Source organism: Hypanus sabinus, chromosome 16 (assembly GCF_030144855.1).
Source record: "Hypanus sabinus isolate sHypSab1 chromosome 16, sHypSab1.hap1, whole genome shotgun sequence".
NCBI classification, from domain to species: Eukaryota; Metazoa; Chordata; class Chondrichthyes; order Myliobatiformes; family Dasyatidae; genus Hypanus; species Hypanus sabinus.
This window is the reverse complement of record NC_082721.1, coordinates 73,390,889-73,410,173: the sequence shown is the minus strand read 5'-3', so window position 1 is coordinate 73,410,173 and position 19,285 is coordinate 73,390,889. Positions and strand designations below refer to the sequence as shown.

The 19,285-nt window shown below is 45.4% G+C and overlaps 1 protein-coding gene across 1 annotated transcript in view; it reads left to right on the top strand.

The window, feature by feature from the left end:
- Positions 1-295: 295 nt before the first annotated feature.
- The window catches only part of LOC132405917 (uncharacterized), a 119,209-nt gene continuing 100,219 nt past the window's right edge, over positions 296-19,285 (top strand). Inside the window, exons 1-6 of the mRNA XM_059990897.1 lie at positions 296-420; positions 720-794; positions 6,121-6,195; positions 11,610-11,684; positions 16,459-16,530; positions 17,366-17,440. Of these exons, the coding sequence (XP_059846880.1) occupies positions 767-794; positions 6,121-6,195; positions 11,610-11,684; positions 16,459-16,530; positions 17,366-17,440 (325 nt within the window). The 5' untranslated portion in view covers positions 296-420; positions 720-766. The remainder of the gene's footprint in view (positions 421-719; positions 795-6,120; positions 6,196-11,609; positions 11,685-16,458; positions 16,531-17,365; positions 17,441-19,285) is intronic.

Here is a 19,285-nt window from a genome sequence, read left to right as displayed (position 1 = left end):
TCTGGACCAAGTTGAGTCCATAGACCTAAATCCTAGAACAGTCGCAGTAGGCCCATAACCTCGGTCTCAGTTCATCATATAGTGGAGCAAATCTCCACAAGAGTCGCAGACACAAAGCTCAATGTTTAACCTGTACTTGATGTTGCACTCCAAGAAGCACACAGTACTTCACAAATCAACCAACTGTTTCCAATGGCATGGAAACCACAACAATTGGAGCTGTTGGATTTGTTGCAGACTTCATCTGCCTTCACAGTCATTGAGTTCAAAGTAACTTCATCCTCCTGTTCCACCGTTGAGGTCTTGGTTAGATTGTTCTTTGTCAGGGACCTCGCCCTCGACCTTACCACCATGGGTGACCCTACCAGGAGCATCGCTCTCGGGATCTCAGGACCACACAAGCTTCTCCACCACGACAAGGTGACAATCCATGGAGAAAAGTGTATGTGTAGATAGCGTAGATTGCGTGTTAGAGAGGGAGGGGAGAGAGGGGAAGAGAGGGGGAGAAAGAAGCACTTGAGAGAGAGAGAGGGAGAAGGAGAGAAGCACTAAGTGGTGTGACCACCAGAGGGCAATGTGCTGCTGTTTGTCTTCCAACTCTTGACATAGTAAGGGTTTATCAAATCACCAGCTGCTGTTCAGTAGATTCTCTGCATGTGTTGGCAATCGTACTAAGCAACAATTCTGAGTTAATGTCAAAAACTTTGCTTCTATTTTAGTCACACAGAAACTAAATGAAATCGGGGATTCTCAGGCTGGATTCCGGATGGAATTGTCCCAAATGAAGACGAGCAGTGAGTGTGAACAAACTGATGGACTAACTTGAGTGTGTCTCCAACTCAAACAATTCACTGTACTGGCTCACAGCATGGACTTTCCCAGCACACAGCGTACTCTTTACTCATTCAGCTCTGAGTGGATCATAGAAGCTTTGCTACCAATCCATTCTACCCTGGTACAAGTTGTGTCTAGTCCTTTCCAAGATAATAAACCTAACCTGCCTCACCAGGAGTCTGGTTTGCGGGCACAATTGAAACAAGTGCCCACTCACTGTTCTCTCCCTCCAACAGCAAACAACTGATAACAGAGGTATATGGGAGCTAAGCAGAAATACTTCATCTGACCCTCACACAGTTCCATGCAAAAGTCTTAGGTACATATACATAGCTAGAGTGTCAAAGACTTTTTACAGTACTATAGTAACTTTAGGTATTCCACTGTACTGCAGCCGCAAAAAATGTTTTATGACATTGATGAGTAATAATCAGCCAGATTCTGATATGGGTTTCTCTTGTGGACTGAGAGTGGGAAGGGGGCAGGGAGAGGGGTATCATGTTTGTGAATAGGGAAAGGGAGAGGGAATGGAGCAGAAAGCATGAGACATTCTGTAATGTTGAATAAATTATTTGTTTGGAATCAGATGGCCTCTGGTGTCTCAGGGCCGGGCGTGGCTGCACCCGTGCTAAATCCCGCCCCTGGTACTCATTCTCTGCCATGTACCACATCCATACTGTGACGCTCAGCCCTCACCAATCCCAACATCCTTTTCTCCTGTCAGACTTCACTCTCTGCTCCACACTGACAAATGCAGTACTGTGTAAAAGACATAGGCAACCTAGCTATATAATTATATATGTGTGTGCCTGCCTAAGACTCTTGCATAGTCAAGTGAAGTCAAGTCAACTTTTATTGTCATTTCGACCATAACTGCTGGTACAGTGCATAGTAAAAATGAGACATTTTTCAGGACCATGGTTTACATGACAGTACAAAAACTAGACTGAACTACGTAATAAAAAAAAACAACACAGAGAAAGCTATACTAGACAACAGACCTACACTGGACTGCATAAAGTGCACAAAAACAGTACCAGCATTACAATAAACGATAAACAGGACAGTAGGGCAAGGTGACAGTCCAGGTTTCGGGTATTGAGGAGTCTGATAGCTTGGGGAAAGAAACGGTTATATAGTCTGGTCGTAAGAGCCTGAATGCTTCGGAGCCTTTTCCCAGACGGCAGGAGGGAGAAGAGATTGTATGACGGGTGCATGGGATCCTTCATAATGCTGTTTCCTTTGCGGATGCAGCGTGTAGTGTAAATGTCCGTGATGGCGGGAAGAGAGACCCCGATGATCTCCTCAGCTGACCTCACTATCCACTGTAGGGTCTTGCAATCCAAGATGGTGCAATTTCCGAACCAGGCAGTGATGCAGATGCTCAGGACGCTCTCAATGCAACCCCTGTAGAATGTGATGAGGATGTGGGGTGGGAGATGGACTTTCCTCAGCCTTCCAAAAAGTAGAGACGCTGCTGGGCTTTCTTTGCTGTGGAGCTGGTGCTGAGGGACCAGGTGAGATTCTCCGTCAGGTGAACACCAAGAAATTTGGTGCTCTTTAAGATCTCTACCGAGGAGCCGTCAATGTTCAGCGGGGAGTGGTTGCTCCGTGCCCTCCTGAAGTCAACAACCATCTCTTTTGTTTTGTTCACATTAAGAGACAGGTTGTTGGCTCTGCACCAGTCCATTAGCTGCTGCACCTCCTCTCTGTAAGCTGACTTGTCGTTCTTGCTGATGAGACCCACCACGGTCGTGTCATCGGCAAACTTGATGATGTGGTTTGAGCTGTGTGTTGCAGCACAGTCGTGGGTTCAGGCCCAATAGGCTCAGCTTTCCAATCAGTTTCTGACGGATGATTGTGTTGAATGCTGAACTAAAGTCTATGAACAGCATCTGAACATATGTGTCTTTTTTGTCCAGGTGAGTTAGGGCCAGGTGGAGGGTGGTGGCAATGGCGTCATCTGTTGAGTGGTTGGGACGGTACGCAAACTGCAGGGGGTCCAGTGAGGGGGGGCAGCGGGGTCTTGATGTGCCTCATGACGAGCCTCTCGAAACACTTCATGATGATGGATGTAAGTGCAACAGGACGGTAGACAGTAACGGGACAGCACATAGTACTGTAGATGCCTTGGGAACACTTCTCTCAAAAATGGGAAAAGTTGAAATGGATTTTATAACCATGTTGAAAGTAGTGAATGATCACTGAATAACAGAATCATTCAATATGGAGAAAGGTCACAGTGCACTCGACAAACAGTGAGCACTCTACATATAAATGGAATAAAGTGAGTGTTTCTAATACAAAATATAGAAGTAATGACCCAAAGTTTTAGATGATTGGTGAAAAAGAAGTTATGAGGAAATATATTTTGAGAGAAGGTGTTGTGGTTTAGTTTTATTCTCTCAAGAGCCCCAGGCATCGCTGTCAAGACAAGCATTTATTGTCCATTGCCCTTGAGAAAGAGGGGGCGAATCACTGCAGTCCTTCTGGTGAAGGTGTTCCTATGGTGCTGCTGGGTGGACTGGGTGGAGGTAGTTCCAGGATTTGGCCCAGTGATGAAGAAGGAAATGGAATATAATTCCAAGGCAGGATAAGTGTGCGTCTCGGAGGGGAACCTGCAGGTGGTGTATGTGTTCACTGTTCTTGACCCTGTTGAGATGGAGGTCACAGGTTTGGAAGGTGTGGTCAAAGAAGCCTCGATGTGTTTAGGGTGGTGGATGGGATGTCAACCAGACAGACTACTTTGTCATAGATGACGTGAGCTTGTTTAGTGTCATTGGTGCCATATTCATCCAGGCAAGTGAGGAACACATCGCACTCCCGCGTTCTGCCTTGTATGATCTTTGGGCATTCTCAGTAAGTCATTCCCCAACCTTAAACAGCTCTTTGAGTCAGGGACCAGTTACATTTCAGTTTTCGGAACTACAAGGCGCGGTGTAGAAGGTTTGGGGAGTCAGAAACAACATTTCTGTTGTTCAAGAGGGAAGTTCAAGGGGGATATTAGAGGAAGGTTTTTCACTCAGAGAGTGGTTGGTGCGCAGAATGAACTGCCTGCGAGGGTTTCCTCCGGGTGCTCTGGTTTCCTCCCACCAGCTGGTAGCTTAATTGATCATTGTCAATTGTCCCGTGAGTAGGCTAGGAATAAATCAAGGGTTACTGGCCAGTGCGGTTTGAGGGGCCTCACTGTATGTCAATAAGCAATAAATAATAAAAAAAGGGAGCAGGACAGTATTTGTGGAGGCTAAAGGGGAGGGAAGTTCAAGGGGATATTAGAGGAAGGTTTTTTCACTCAGAGAGTGGTTGGTGCGTGGATGCACTGCCTGAGTCAGTGGTGGAGGCAGATACACTAGTGAAATTTAAGAGACTACTAGACAGGTATACGGAGGAATTTAAGGTGGGGGGTTATATGGGAGGCAGGGTTTGAGGGTCGGCACAACATTGTGGGCCGAAGGGCCTGTAATGTGCTGTACTATTCTATGTTCTATGTTGAAAGAAAAATCAAAGCTAAACAATACCTGGAGGGAAAAAGCACATGCAGGATAGAGCAAGGACATGGCACGAATTGGACAATTCCTCTGAAAAACCAGCATAAACATGATAAGCCAAATGTCCTTTACTTTTGTTACAACATTCAAGGATTCTGTGAAGGAAGCCCTACCACACTCCAGCCTCTCATTACCTCCTCACATCTACTCCATTCTGGCCGTTGACTGCTGGAACAGTTGGTTGTAAGTACAACCGCCTCACAGCTCCCGAATCCTGACCTCCTGTGCTCTCTGTGCAGGGGTTGCATGTTACCCCTGTGACTGTGTGGGTTTCCAGCCAGGTAATGTGTGGGATGGTGGGTTAATTGTCCACTGTGAATGGATCCTAGTTTATTGGTGAGGGGTGAATTGGGGGGGGAGTTGAAGGAATGTGCAGAGAATAGCACTGATATAACTGTAGCATGAATGCAAATGGGTGGTCAGCATGGCCCCAGTGTACTGAAGGCACCGTCTCACTATGACTCTACATCTTAAACTCTCCGTTCCACCAACCTGCGCAGCAGAAACTGGGTGACGAGCAGAGGGTGGTGTATGTTACCACAGTCTCCGACCCACCAGGTCACGACGGTTCCAAGCTTTAGCCTGATCACCTGTATAGCAAACAAACCCACTGGGATCCTGCCAAGCACATGGGTTTCCATGTCTAATAGCTTTATCGGAACATGATGGCCATCCTACCTTCACCACACAGCAGGCCCACCAGGAAAGTGAAGAATGCCCACCCCCTCAACACAATCAGCCACTGGAGCACCGAACTCCTACCCCCTGAGGCCAATACCAGCCCCGTCCGAAATCCACAAGCACTCTCCAGACCAGCCTGCCAACTGAAGGCCGATAGGCATCTTATCCCATTGCTTCGTGCCTGACTGCTCCCACTGGGAATATTGGCATGTCAGTTGATAGGTTGCAGGAACCATGAGGGGCCAGCATTCATTTCCCAGAGGAAACAAAGACTCCCCATTTAATTGCCCTCATAAATCACCAGCACCGGGGAAATGTTGCTACTCAAAACATTTGTGAGTGTGAGGGGCTGTTTCACCAGCACATGGAGCGTCCCTGCTTGGGGCGGTGGGAGTATCTTATCAAGAAGTCACATCTTTGCATAATCTCCCTTTTACTGGATCCGAAATGATGGGGATTAATCCGAATTCAAGTAATAGAATCCTAGAATTCCAAAAAAAGCTCTTCAGCCTATTCCATCCATTCCAACCACCAAGCATCCATCGGCACTCAATTCAATTTTTGCATTCACAAGCCTCTCTTCCCTCTCCAATTCTCCTACCCCTCACCACCCCTATTCCCACACACTGAGGGCAATTCACAGTGAACAACAGACCCGCCAATTTGCAAGCCTTTGGGTTGTGGGAGGAAACCTGAGTATCTGGGAGAATCCTGCAGAATGAGTAGATTCTGTACGGACAGTGCCCTCCCCCCAGTGTTAGGTCCAATCCTGAAAGGCAGCAGCACTGTCCAAGCAACCCACAGCACAGAAGGTCCACTACAAACTCAAGCAAGACTCGCTTTGGGGCCAAAATCTCAGTATGGCAACAGAGTGATGTTATGACAGAGATTTCTAAAAAAAAAAAGAACCCTCAATGATTTCTCCCAATCGGTGTTCAACAGATTTGTATCCCTTCTTCTCTTGGCCGATTCATCATTGTTTAAAATACATACATAGTTGACTTTGCTAAGGGAGCACCTTGAGGAAATGAGAATTAACACTTCCCTTTCTTTTCAGTTACGGAGGAGATCAATGAACTGCAAAGCTCTGAGCCTGATTTCAAGGGGGCAGTTTCACAACTGGAGACGGAAAGTGAGTAATTATTCCAGCCTCCCATTTCTCTGCAAAATCGTTGTTATCCTGGTATTGAAATGGTTGCATGGCCAAGATATTACTCTATGACACTGAGTGCAGTAGTTTCATATTTACGATGTACAGGCATCAGTCAGAAGAAAGGATGGAACGTGTGTATGATGTCAAGGTCATCATTTCCAACCGTGCTAAGTGTTAATGGATGTTTCTTTGAACAACCGGTCCCACTTCAGTGATCACAAGCAGGCCCTTTAGCGCATGGGGACTGGAATTCAACCATTCTCAGGTTAGAGCACATCAAAGGCATAGATAGAGCAGGCAGTCAGAATTTCCCCAAGGTAGAGATGTCAACTACAAGAAGGCAAACATATGGGGCAGGGGGAGTGGGGTGGGGTAGAAGTATAAAGAAGATGTGCAAGACAAGTATATTTGGGCAGCATGGGAGCATAGTGGTTAGCACAGCACTTTACAGTACCAGTGACCCAGGTTCAATTCCTGCTGCTGTCCGTATGGGGTTTATATGTTCTCTTAGTGACTGCACCGATTTCCTCCGGGCGCCGCAGTTTCCTCCCATCGTTCAAAGCCATACCAGTTGGGAGGTTAATTGATCTTTGCAAGTTGTCCTGTGACTAGGTCAGGGTTAAATCACACATTGCAGGGCAGTACAGCTCGAAGGACCGGAAGGCTTATTCTGCGCTGTATTTTAATAAATAAATAACACAGAGTGGTGGATGTCTGGGGTGGCCAGGGCTAGTGCAGGAAGTGAATATGGCGGTGATGCTTAGGAGGTTTTTAGACAGACCCATTTTTCTGAACTGACAGAGCAGCTCCTGATCCCGACTAAACAGCACCTGTTTTGATCTCCTCCTTCATGTTCCCAAACCGATAATATTTGTGCCATTTCCTGTCTGTAAGCTCACCAGTGCTAAGCATGGGTTCTCTTTAGTCCCAGCTCCTGGCCATCAATAACCTACAACCCCTGCATTCAGCTGGCCAAACCCCAAGCTCTTGGTTCCCACAAGTCCACCACACTCTCAGACACTCCATAAACAACCCTATGCCTGAACTTTGATTCATTTGCCCTAACACATCACATGGAGATAAAGGTGTGCATTCAGTAAGTCTGCTGCTTCAAGACCTTGCCATCCCTTGGGTTATGGAAGTTCCTCAGCCCCCACCCTCCGCAAGAGGCAGTGAGGGTAAATGACCACATGGAAGAGGTGTGTGGTGTAAAGATCCTCAAATAGGAGTACGTGGTGTATAGATCCTGATGGAGGAGGTGGGTGGTGTGCAGACATTCAGGAAGGAGATGAGTCATGTGTAGGACTCCACGCAGGAGATGAAGGGTGGGTTGGAAGTTACAGACACAGATTAAAGACAAAGAAAACAAAGGCCTTCCCAAGAAGCAACAATCTTCAGTGGTGTGAAAAATAATCAAACACCCGAGCTCTTGTTTGCTAGTGCACAAATTACCCTTCGAGTTTCACATTGTCAGGGCTCAGCAATCCCAATATCTTGTGACAGGACCACCATAGAACTTATAGCTGGGCGTGACTGAGGCAGATTGTGCCAAACACAGTAAGCTACATTTGCCTTGTCTGGACTACAACCCTGCCCAATGCTGATCCTCACAGGCCCACTGGGAGTGTAAAATGGAGATGCTGCAGCTGAATAATCCCTGATTAGTCCACAGTCTGTCTGGTGCTAATGTGTATCACAGCCCATGCACCTTGCCCGTATCTGGGCCCCATATAGGGAAAAGGTACTAGACTTGGTACACATAATGTGGCATCTCCAAGATAATGGCTGCATTCCAAGCAATTATTACAGGAGAAACATCAAATAAACCAAGTTTATACTTGCTGAAATTTTGAAATAGTTAGACTTGAGTTTTCAGAAAGCTGATGGAAACTGTTGGTTCATCTGGAGATATGTCTAAAAGTAAGTCTTCTCCAGGATAGAAATGCACCTTCACAAGCAGTAGCCAATATTTTATTTTAAATCTGACACTGATGATACCCTCTACCCTCTACCCTCACATTGCCTCTACTGCGGCAATGTGGTCACACTCAATTGGAGAAGCAGCACCTTATATTCACCCCGGTTGCCTCCAACCTGATGGAATGAACGTCAATTTCTTGAACTTCTGGTAATGGCCCATCCCTTCTCCCACCATTCCCCATTTCCATTTCCCTCTTTCACCTTATCTTCCTACCTGCACATCACCTCCCTCTCGTGTTCCTCCCCCTTCCCTTTCTTTCACGGTCTTCTGTCCTCTCCAATCAGATTCCTCCTTCTCCAGCCCTTTATCTCTTTCACCAATTGACTTCCCAGCTCTTTACTTCACCCCTCCCCCTCTCCCGGTTTCATCTATCACCTACTGCCTAATATTTCTTCCTTTCCTCCCCCCACCTTTCTTGACTTCTCTTTATTTTGTCCAGTCCTGATGAAGGGTCGGCCTGAATTATCAACTGTTCACTCTTTTCCATGGATGCTGCCTGGCCTGCTGAGTTCCTCCAGCATTCTGTGTGTGTTGACTGAATGACTCCTTTGACTACAACTGTCAGTGATCTGTGGGTAGGCGGGTATGTCTGTTCGTCACAGTTCAGCTGTATCTATTTTAAGAGATGAAATCACTGTCTCCTCTTCCTAAACTGGGGAATCCTGCAAACCCAGAATGTATCTCTCCCCAGTCTTCCTTTGTCCCCCATTTATCTCTCATTCTCTCCCTCATGCCCTCGATCGTATTCCCAATCTCCTTTTCCCATCAAGCACAAAGGTCTATCTTCAAATGCTTCGTTCAGCCATTTCAGAGATCAGGTGAGGCCAGTCCAATGGGTCTGGAGTCACATATTGGCCAGACTGTTTAAGGGGAGGCAGATATTTCCCTGTGAATGATGCAAGGAAACTTGATTCATGAATGATGCAAGATTCTTTACAACCATCCAGTAGTTTTGAAACTAAACTTCCTTAAAATTTGAATTGATTTAATATAATTTTATTTAACCACTTCTGTGGTGAGATCTGAGCATATATGTGGATCTCTTGTCTAGGTTTCTTGGGTGCAACCCCAATCACTCACTGACCCCAACTACATGCTCACTAGTTGTTACCAAACTCCTAAAGGACAACTTTTCACAGTTCCGTTTATACCCACCAGTCTGTGAGTTATAACATGAATCTTTCCTCAATGGCTGTACTAATGGCTGTCTATCAATCCAAACAATGTCACTGAATGAAACTCAGGAGGGATGTGAAACTCAAATTTCATTAGGATTGGTCTTAACTTTCTGTATTAATGCTAAAAGTCAAAAGCTACCCATCATCTCATCTCTCAAGAAGTGACGAGTAACTTTTTTTTTCAGTTGGGGTGGTGTTGGGAAGCAGGAATAAGCAATCAATGTTTTGGGCTGAGACCTTTCATCACAATTGGAAAATAAGGAGAAGAAGCCAGAATTTAAAAAAGGGGGGGGGTGGGTAGAGGAAAGAGGACTAGCTAGAAGGTGATAGGTGAAGCCAAGTGAGGGGAAGGAGTATGGCTGGGTGGAGGAGGGGGAATGAAGTGAGAAACTGGGAGGTGATAGGTGGAAAATGGCTGAAGAAGAAGGAATCTGATAGGAGAGGACAGTTAACCATGGGAGAAAGGGAAGAAGCAGGGGCACCAGAGGGAGAAGATGGACAGATGAGGAGAAGGGAAGGAGTAAGAATGGAAGCAGAATGAGGAATGGGAAAGGAGAGGGGGGAAAGGAGAGAAATAACCAGAAGTTTTAAAAAATCAGTGTTCATGCCCTCTGGCTGAAGACTACCCAGATGGAATATGAGGTGTTGCTCCTCCAACCCTAACCTGGCAGTAGAGCAGGCCATGGAGTGACATGGCAGAATAGGAATGGGGATTTATAATGAATGGTTACTGGGAAAGACCACCAGGTGCTCAACAAAGAGTTTCCAAATTGACATAGAGTCTCCCCCGGTACAGAGGAGATCACACCAGGTGCACCAGATGACAGGTACACAACTGAAGTGTTGAATCGTCTTAAAGGACTGTTTGGGGCCCTGAATGGTGGCAAGGGAGGAGATGGAGTAGGTGTAGAACTTGACCCACTTGCAGGATTAAGTGTCAGGTGGGAGATCAGTGGGGATGTGTGGACAAGGGAGTCACAGAGACAGTGATCCCTGCAGAGATTGGACAGTGGGCAGTGGGAGGGGAGTGGGGTAAAGATGTGTTTAGTGTTAGGATCCCCTTGAAGCTGTGGGAATAATTTGTTGGATGCATAAGTTTGTGGATGGTAGATAAAGTCAAGGGGAACACTATTCCTGCTATGGCAAAAGGAAAATAGGGTAACAGTGGAGGTGAAGGCATCATCAATGGTAGAGGAAAGGAAAGGAACCCCCATTCTTTAAAGAGAAGACATCTCAAATTTCTGGAATGGAAAGCCTCATCCTGAGAACAGATGCAGCACAGACTGAGGAACTGAGAAAAGGGAATAGCATTTTCATAAGACACAGAGTGGGAAGAGGCATAGTCAAGATAGTTGAAAGTGTGAGCAGGTTTATAAAAGTCAGCAGTAGATATTCTCTCTCCAGAGATGGAGACAAAGTGATCGAGAAAGGGGAGAGAGGTATCCAGAATGGACCAAGTAAATTTGAGAGCAGGATGGAATTTGGAGGCAAATTTGATGAAAATGACAAATTTAGCATGGGTGCAGGAATCAGCACTAATGCATTCATCAATGCAGCATTAAAAAGGTGGGGAGCATTACCAGTGTAAGCTTAGAACATGGACTGTTCCATTTATATGAAGAAAAGGCAGGCATAGCTGGAGCCCATGTGTACCCATGGCTACATTTGGGTTTAAAGACTAGGAGGGGCTGAAAGAGAAATTGTTAGGTCTATTGTCTATAGACAAGTAGAGAGCTGTAAGACTTTCCTGATGAGGTTAGAAGTGTAAAGGGACTACAGTACTGGGATAGATCAGAAATTTTGTGAAGTCAAGGTTGGGTGAGTTGTAATTGAAGTACATAAAATGATGTAGGGCTAGACACAGTGGCTAGTGGGAGTCTGTTCCAGCTGGACTGGTTGAGTACTATATTCACTAGTGGGAAACAGAAGGAAGAGAATTATTAATGATGTAATTTTTTTTTACTTGCAATGCATGTAATTGGAATCTTGAATGCACTCTCCGCATATGAGGTGGAGATTGGCTCCAGTGTGTCTGCAGAAGGAAACTGGATGATGATAATGGGTCAATTTAAGAGTCAAGAGGAGAGGCGTGTGAGTGGGGGGGGGGGTGTTCAACGGCTTCCATCAGTGGTGTGATTCTGCCATGTTTCAGTGAATTGAGCATCAGTTTCAGAATGTTTTTAACATCATTCCCAGGTAATACAGAAAATGCACTGAGTTTTGCTTCATTTCAGTTGCAGAGAAGTTCAGCAAAGTGGAAGCATTACAGGAAGAGCTAAAGATGGAATTCTCAAAAACAAAGACTCACAGTAAGTTGTCAGGAATGCATTTGACTCAAATTCAGATCCACAAGGGACCAGTTCAGGCCACGTGAGTGTGACGTTACTACCTTTGGCCTCTGTTCTTCTTCCGCTGAGCCCCCCTCCCCCCTTCACCATCCAAAGACAATAATATCCACAAAGAGCAAGTCAAGGAGAATAAACTAATGGGAAGAAAGTGGAAGAAGGCATGTTTGATGGGTTTGTTCTGAGATATTTGGTGGGCCAATTGGCCTCTTTCCATAGTAGGCCACAAAGTAGTATGAGAATATGAAAGCTGAGAGGAAAATCCCCACTGGATCTCACATCCATCAATGGCAAAACTCAATAATAAATGTCTTGCAACTTTAAACTTTACAGTTTGTGAAATATTCCAGGCAAGATGGCACCTATCCAATCCATGATCTTCCTAACTCTTCCTGGCTTCTGAGATTCCATTCCAGTCTGGAACCACTATCCATAGATAGAGGTTTTGAGGCCATAGATAGAGCCAATGGAGATATGGCCACAGTCAGGGAAACCGCACACAACTTTGGACACACCAGCCAGCAGATGGTACCTTGGAGATATGTTCCAATAAAAATGGGCAAGTGGATCAGTCTCATAGGGTCAGAACCGATGGATGACCTGATTACGTTGGGTCAAAGGAACAACCTTCTTACCTTGGATCAGAGATATAATCTGATTTTGTGGATCAAAGGTATAATCTAATAGCATTTTATCGTAGTCAGACCTTATAGTGACAGATCAGAGAAAAAAAATCTGATATTGCCAGATCAAATATACAATTGTATAGTGTTGGATAGAGATGATATCCAACAGCATTGGAACAGAGATGCAATCGGATAGTCAGATAGTCTGATTGTACTATCTGACAGCACCAAACAGCCTACTAACCCACTTGTTTTAAGATTGTTGGAGTAAACTAGAGCACCTGGAGAAGCCTATACAGTCACACGAAGAATGGGGAAAATGTAAACTCACACAGACAGCACCTGAGGTCAGGGTTGGATCTGGGTCTATAAAGCTGTGGCTACGCCACTTGGTGTCTCAAAGGTTACAAGGCTGCAGGAAGGCCAGGCTTATCATTTGTGAAAAGTTAAGGATGGTCCATCTCAATGGGATGGGAATGATAGCCTTGGAAATCAAGGACTAGAAGCTTGTCTTCCTCACTGGAAGACCTCAGTCTGCGTGCATAAGAAATAACATCTCCACCTCGCTGACAATCAGCACTGGTGCACATCAAGGATGTGTGCTCAGTCCACTGCTCTACTCTCTCTGCACCCATGACTGTGTGGCTAGGCACAGCTAAAATGCCATCCATAAATTTGCTGATGACACAACTATTGTTGGAAGAATTTCAGATGGTGGCAAAGGGGCATACGGGAGTGAGATATATCAGCTAGTTGAATGGTGTTGCAGCAATAACCTTGCACTCGATGTCAGTAATACCAAAGAATTGATTGTGGACTTCAGAAAGGGTAAGATGAAGGAACACACACCAGTCCTCATAAAGGGATCAGAAGTGGAAAGGGTGAGCAATTTTAAGTTCTTAGGTGTCAACATCTCTGAGGATCTAACCTAGGCCAAATATATCGATGCAGTTCCAAAAAGGCACAACGCCAGCTATACTTCATAGTTTCTTCAGGTCAAGATGGCTTCTGCATACAATGCTCCTTCGGTCAACATCTTCTGCATGGATCATGAAACCATATATTTCACTTCTTTTATGCCTTTTATGTTTGTTTTTCATTTTGAATATGATCCTGGAACTGTTGGAACCTGTGATTTGCAGCTTGGAGATTGTTTGGGTGTTTCAGCATCCTGCCGCCTTCCAGAGGATTCCAGAAGGCAGAAGCAGCATGCGCTAACGTCATGTCATGAAGGATGCGGAGTAAGGGTTGGGGGGGGGGGGGTTACAAGTGCAGGTTCAACTCCCTTGCTTCCATTGTTCATTGATTAAAGCAATGAGAGAGATTGAAACATTGAGCCCAATGCAGAAGGTGAGCGCCTGCAGCCTGCTTTCTTATCACTGGGGGATTGCTCTGCTACCCGAGAGGGGAAACTACTATTCATCATTAGAAGATTGCTCTGCCTCCAGAGAGGGGAGTTGGCCTTCTGATCGCTGGTGGGATCACTCACTGCTGAGAGGAAAAGGCCTGCCGCTGTGTCCAGTAAATGTTACCCAGGTTTTCTGCATTTTGGACTATAGCTTTTTCTTCAGTCTTATAGTTTTTTTATGTTCTGCATTTTTCACTTGATCTTTTTTGTTCGTTTGTGTGAACAGTTGGGGGACTTGGGGATGGTCAATGTGCCTGTTTCATTTTTGTTTGTTTTTTTGTGCGGGGAGGAGGGATTTGGGGGGTAATTGTCGTGCTGCCGTTCTTTTCTTTCTTGGTTTCATGGCTATCTGGAGAAGAAGAATTTCAGAGTTGGGTACTTTGATAATAAATGAACCTTTGAACCTCTGTGTTTGACATTTGGCATGGCACCAAAGACAGTCACGAATTTCTGCAGATGCACCATGAAGAGCGTTCTAACTGGATGCATCACTGTCTGGGATGGAGCGGAAGGGGGGAGGGATTGAAATAAATAACTGCACAGGATTGAAATAAGCAGCAGAAAGTTGAAAACTCAGTTAGCTCCATCATGGGCACTAGCCTCCCAAGCATCCAGGACATCTTCAAGGAGCAGGTCCTCAAAAAGGTGGCATCCATCATTAACAACTCCCATCACCCAGCACATGTCTTCTTCTCATTGCTACCTTCAGGGGGGAGGTACAGGAGCCTGAAGACACTCACTCAACAATTCAGGAACAGCCTCTTCCCCTCTGCCATCAGATTTCTGAATGAACATTGAACCCATGAACAGAACGTTACCTCAATCCTGTTTTTTTTTCTTTTCGCTTGACTTTTATTTAATTTAAATGTTATAGTATAAAATGTATATACTTATTGTAATTTATCATTTTTATTAGTTTGTGTTGGAATATACTGTTACCTCTAAAAACAAATTTCACAATATATGCCAGTGATAGTAGATTTGATCCTGATTCTGATTTTCCATGCTTTGCATAGCACCTCAGAAATGTTCTAGATCAAACTCAGAATGAGCCAGTCACAGATGAGGACTCACCATGAATGTGGAACCTCAGTGGTCTTCCCACACTGTTTTGTGGACTCACTCTGTGTGCCGGTGTTCACAGGCACAGCCCCTTCACTGTCGGTGTCACCCCAACCTTACCTGGGTCAGCATGGAGGTTTCTGCCAGATTTATAGCAAGAACAGGAGGTCTCACTAGTTGTAGGAGGGTGAGTTGGATAGAGGAAGGGGAGGGATCACTGACCAATGAAGAAATGGATGACCCAATGCCTACAAAGCTTGTGTAGGAAAATAGTGGGGTGAATGGGGTGATTGAGAAGCAGGAAAGGGTAGTGACAATGGTCTCAAATTAAGGAGAGAGGGAAGGTGAAGAGAAGCAACACAGGATGGAGATTATTGTGGATCACAGGATGATGTACTGGGTATGAGCACTTCATATAAGATCTGCACCCACAAGGCACATGCATTGTTCAGTACAACTGAGGTTTGGTGGTGGAGAATATTGCAACACCAAAGTCTTGAGACCTTGAACTGATCATCCCTATCTGTGTGTTGATCTGTACTATGCCTCAATTAGTCTGAGGTGTACATTGACCTGATCCAACAGCTACCTCTGACCAGCAAAGAGATCCAACCAGTCAGAGTGAAAGGGACAGCTAACCTATAAGAACACCCACCACAATGGGTGCCTAGACCCTGCTCTCCTCTGAGGCTGTGCATCTGGAAGTGTGGTTAAGTGGTGCCAGTGCCGACCCTACCCAATTTGATTATGTTGCACAGTGGTTCAGTGAGGTTGACTGATTCCAGAGCAATCTCAGCACTGAGACTTCACACCTGAGAAGGAATGGTAGGTATCTGAGAAAATATCTACTCTCCCACATTGAATAAATTCCACCAGTTTGAAGATTCTCCACAGAGCTCCAGGTTAGAACATTCAAATTCCTCACACTTCCTCCCAGCTTTCCGTGGCTGTTAAACCTGGGATCTCAAGAATCTTTAACCATCCCTCCAGCAAAGGGCATTTTAAGATTAATCAACTGCTTTATTGTACCCTGCCCTAAATCCTTGACCTTTTGCCCAGGTGTCACAGTTATAACTAAACTGAGTGTTCTGGTGTTTGCCCCTGCCTCAGGCTGGCCATCATCACAGGTTGTTCACTCACCCAGAGCAAGGACTTTTCTCCCTAAGGAACATAGTTACAGACCCGTTCCAATCAGCTGATCCAAACCTCACTACTGCTCTTTCCAAAAAGAGATAAGTCAGCCTTCAGGACTCCCCGCCACCCACAACCTTTTAAAGTACAAGAATTCCAGACTCCTGCTTTAACTCTCTATCCCACTTCCGTTCTGGCCTCAATACCTCGCCCTCCTGTGTTGTTCCAGTGAAGCCCAAGATAGTCTTGTGTAACTGCACCTCGTGTTCTGGCCAGACACACTCCAGCCCTCAAGGCTCAACACTGATTTCAGCAATTTCCGATAGCCAGCCTTTCCAGTTTGCATCAGATCTAGGCAGTTCCAGTGAAACTGCTACACTGACTCAGTTTTCTATAGAGGCTCTGGCCTCTGAGGAACTGCAGCTTTGGTTTTTTTTTCAGTATTGTCTGTCTTCTGTCTTCACAGATCCAGACTGTAGTCTCACATGTCTCCATTTCCCTTGACTTATAGTGATGACATTTTCGGAAGACATGAGCAGTTCCCTCGCTGATTTCAGGGCTGAACTCTCCCAGCAGAAGAATCGTGAGTATTACCAGGCGTCCAAGGTCAATGTGTCTCCAACTCCAGTAGACACTTGTCTCAGCGTGAGACAGTCCTGGGTGCTTCCATACCTCCACATGCCCTTACGTTTTAGACTACTTGGCCTACTGAGTCTATGTCAGGTGCCAGGTCAATCTCAGTCTTCAAATAGATTTAACCCATTTTCTCAGATGACTATTCTTCCACCTGCCACCTATTAGGATAAGTTACAGAAGCCAATTGACCTGCCAACTTACGACAGGATCTGTTATAGCAGAGATCCAGGAGAGACCCTCTAATCCTTCCCAAGGTTGGTGAAGGTATTGTGCAGAAACTGGAAGAGGTCATGTCCTCTTGGGGCATCCCACTGTGGCTGTGCAGCAGTGGGACATCCCGACCTGCTGTTGCTTAGTTCTCAGTTTAACATTTTCCTTGATCTTCCAATAGGTTTACAAATATATTTATTCAGAATATTTTTTCATTTATTTACAATGACTTCAAGCTTTGGTAGAAGTCTGCGACTGTCATTCAGGAGTAAGATCTTGGTGGATCCACTGGCCTAGGGTCTAGCCCTGTCCCTGAAGAGCCACTCAGCTCAACCATCTCTGCAGAGCCGATTGAAGGCAAGTAGATGGAGGTGGTGAGTGATGTTTGGGCACTGAACTGAATCCAGCTCAATACAACATTGTTCTCAGTGATCCTCTCCTAATGAACCCAAACACTGACGATAGAATTGCAGATGGGGACTGTTCATCCCACTGGTAAATTTGATCACAAACTATCAATGGAAACCTGCCCTGTCCCTGCAAACCCACTGAAATCTCTGCTTCTGTTTCAGTTCCAGGGGTCTTCAATGAGGTGAGACTCTCACAGGCTGCTTTCAGTATGGAACTTTCACAGATGAACCACAACAGTAAGCACTGAACGTTTGTCAAAAGCTCCTTTGTGCCGTCAGCTCAAGCAGTTCTCTGTGCTTTTAGGAAGCCTCTGATGCTTTTCCAATATCAACCGTAGATAATTCTGCCCTTTCCCACACAATCCTTGCTCTTTTTGACAGGCTCCACATGGCTTCATCTCTTGTGCCAACGCATGCTTTACTGGATTTCAACTTCACCTTCCTCTGTGACTGACTTTCCAAGTCCACGATTTATGTCACCTATTTATGAGCCTCGATTCATCCCACTCTTTTTGAACTTTGCTCTCATCTACAGGATGAAATTCATTCCCCAGCAGTGGCCTTGGTTCAATGCGAGCATTACTATGGTCTTGCAGCTGAGCCTATCTTTGGCACACTTCTTTCTCATTTCTAAATGAGTCCAAATCAGGAGTTCACACAGTTAGAAGAAGAACTTTTGATCTGCACAAAGTGTGAGAATGATGTTTGTATGCATTAATTTGGATGACATGTCTTTACAATGTTGGTGACAGCTTGCTATGGGTGCTAGGTCTCAGATTTATGCATTAGGGGCCAATAATGTGCAGGTCACAGTCCATAAAATGTACACAGAGGGCATCTGAGAGAGGTCAGTGTATCCAGTGTGATCAGATGGTGGGATTGATTGAGTGTCGGGGTCCCTGGAGAGATCCTGAGTGGTGGATTCAAGGATACAGGAACTGGATGGATTCTAACTGCCAGCTCAGCAGAGCTGCCATGGTGTAGTGGATGAGTTTCAACCTGTTCATTGATCTGGAAGTGAGACAGCAGAATAGACTGTGATCACGGATGGAAGACTTCTAATCTACCGAGGGAAATATAGGATGAGTTCCAACAGAACGACGGCTACACAACACTTCCGAGTACAGTGAGTCTCCGATGATCTGAATGTTCAAGCTGCTTGGTTAGCAAATTTTCTGGACTTTTGAATGTTAATTTTATTAATATCTCAGCACACTTTTTAATTCATCATTTTCAGGTCTTACTTAATAATGCCCAATATGTTATGTGAGTTTAAAGGGAGCATAAGAGCCCGGAAGGAAGTCTAGGAGAAGGGAGGTCAGGAATTAGGGCCCGAATGAGGGGTAGGGAATGTGATAACCAGGGCCCCTGCTGATGGAAATGGACAGTGAGAGGAAAAGGAATACATAAGCGTCACCCATTGAGTTTGATGCCAAACCATTACGATTTCCCAATGTCACATTCTGGAACATCTGAGTTTTATTGCAGTCGGTGTGTTGAAGGCTGCAGAGTCAGTTAAGCCAGTATCCAATGTTGAGAGTTACCAGGACAGATTGTCAGCGCTTTACACTGAACATATTGACCTTCTCTGGGAGCACAGCCACTGGACAAGGCGGTCAGACACATCCACCACAGAACTTTAAAGACTAGCACCCTTCACAGATGAGCCTCCCCTCTGCTCGGTCTTCAACTATCTGCAGACAAAAGACGTCTTGCACAGTGTCTGGTTGGCAGTTGCCTACAATGGTTTATCATTGCGCTATGTATTGGGAGTGGCTGTGGCGTGGCCTCAGACAAGCTCCCATTATTGTCACCAACAGTTGTGGCTGTGATGATGTTCACACTGTGGAGGCACATAGAATAGAATAGAATTTTATTGTGGTTGCTCGACAACAAGATTACGACGCTACTCCAGTCTGTGCAAACCAGATACCTACAGTGCATGCAGCACAGCTTAATTAAAAATAAATTCCCACATTTACATAGAACAAGTAATTTCAATAGTCCATTACACTGAAAGGCCATTGGAAAGCATTATTCAGCTGCACAACACACATCTCGAATAAGCTGTTTCTCAGTCTA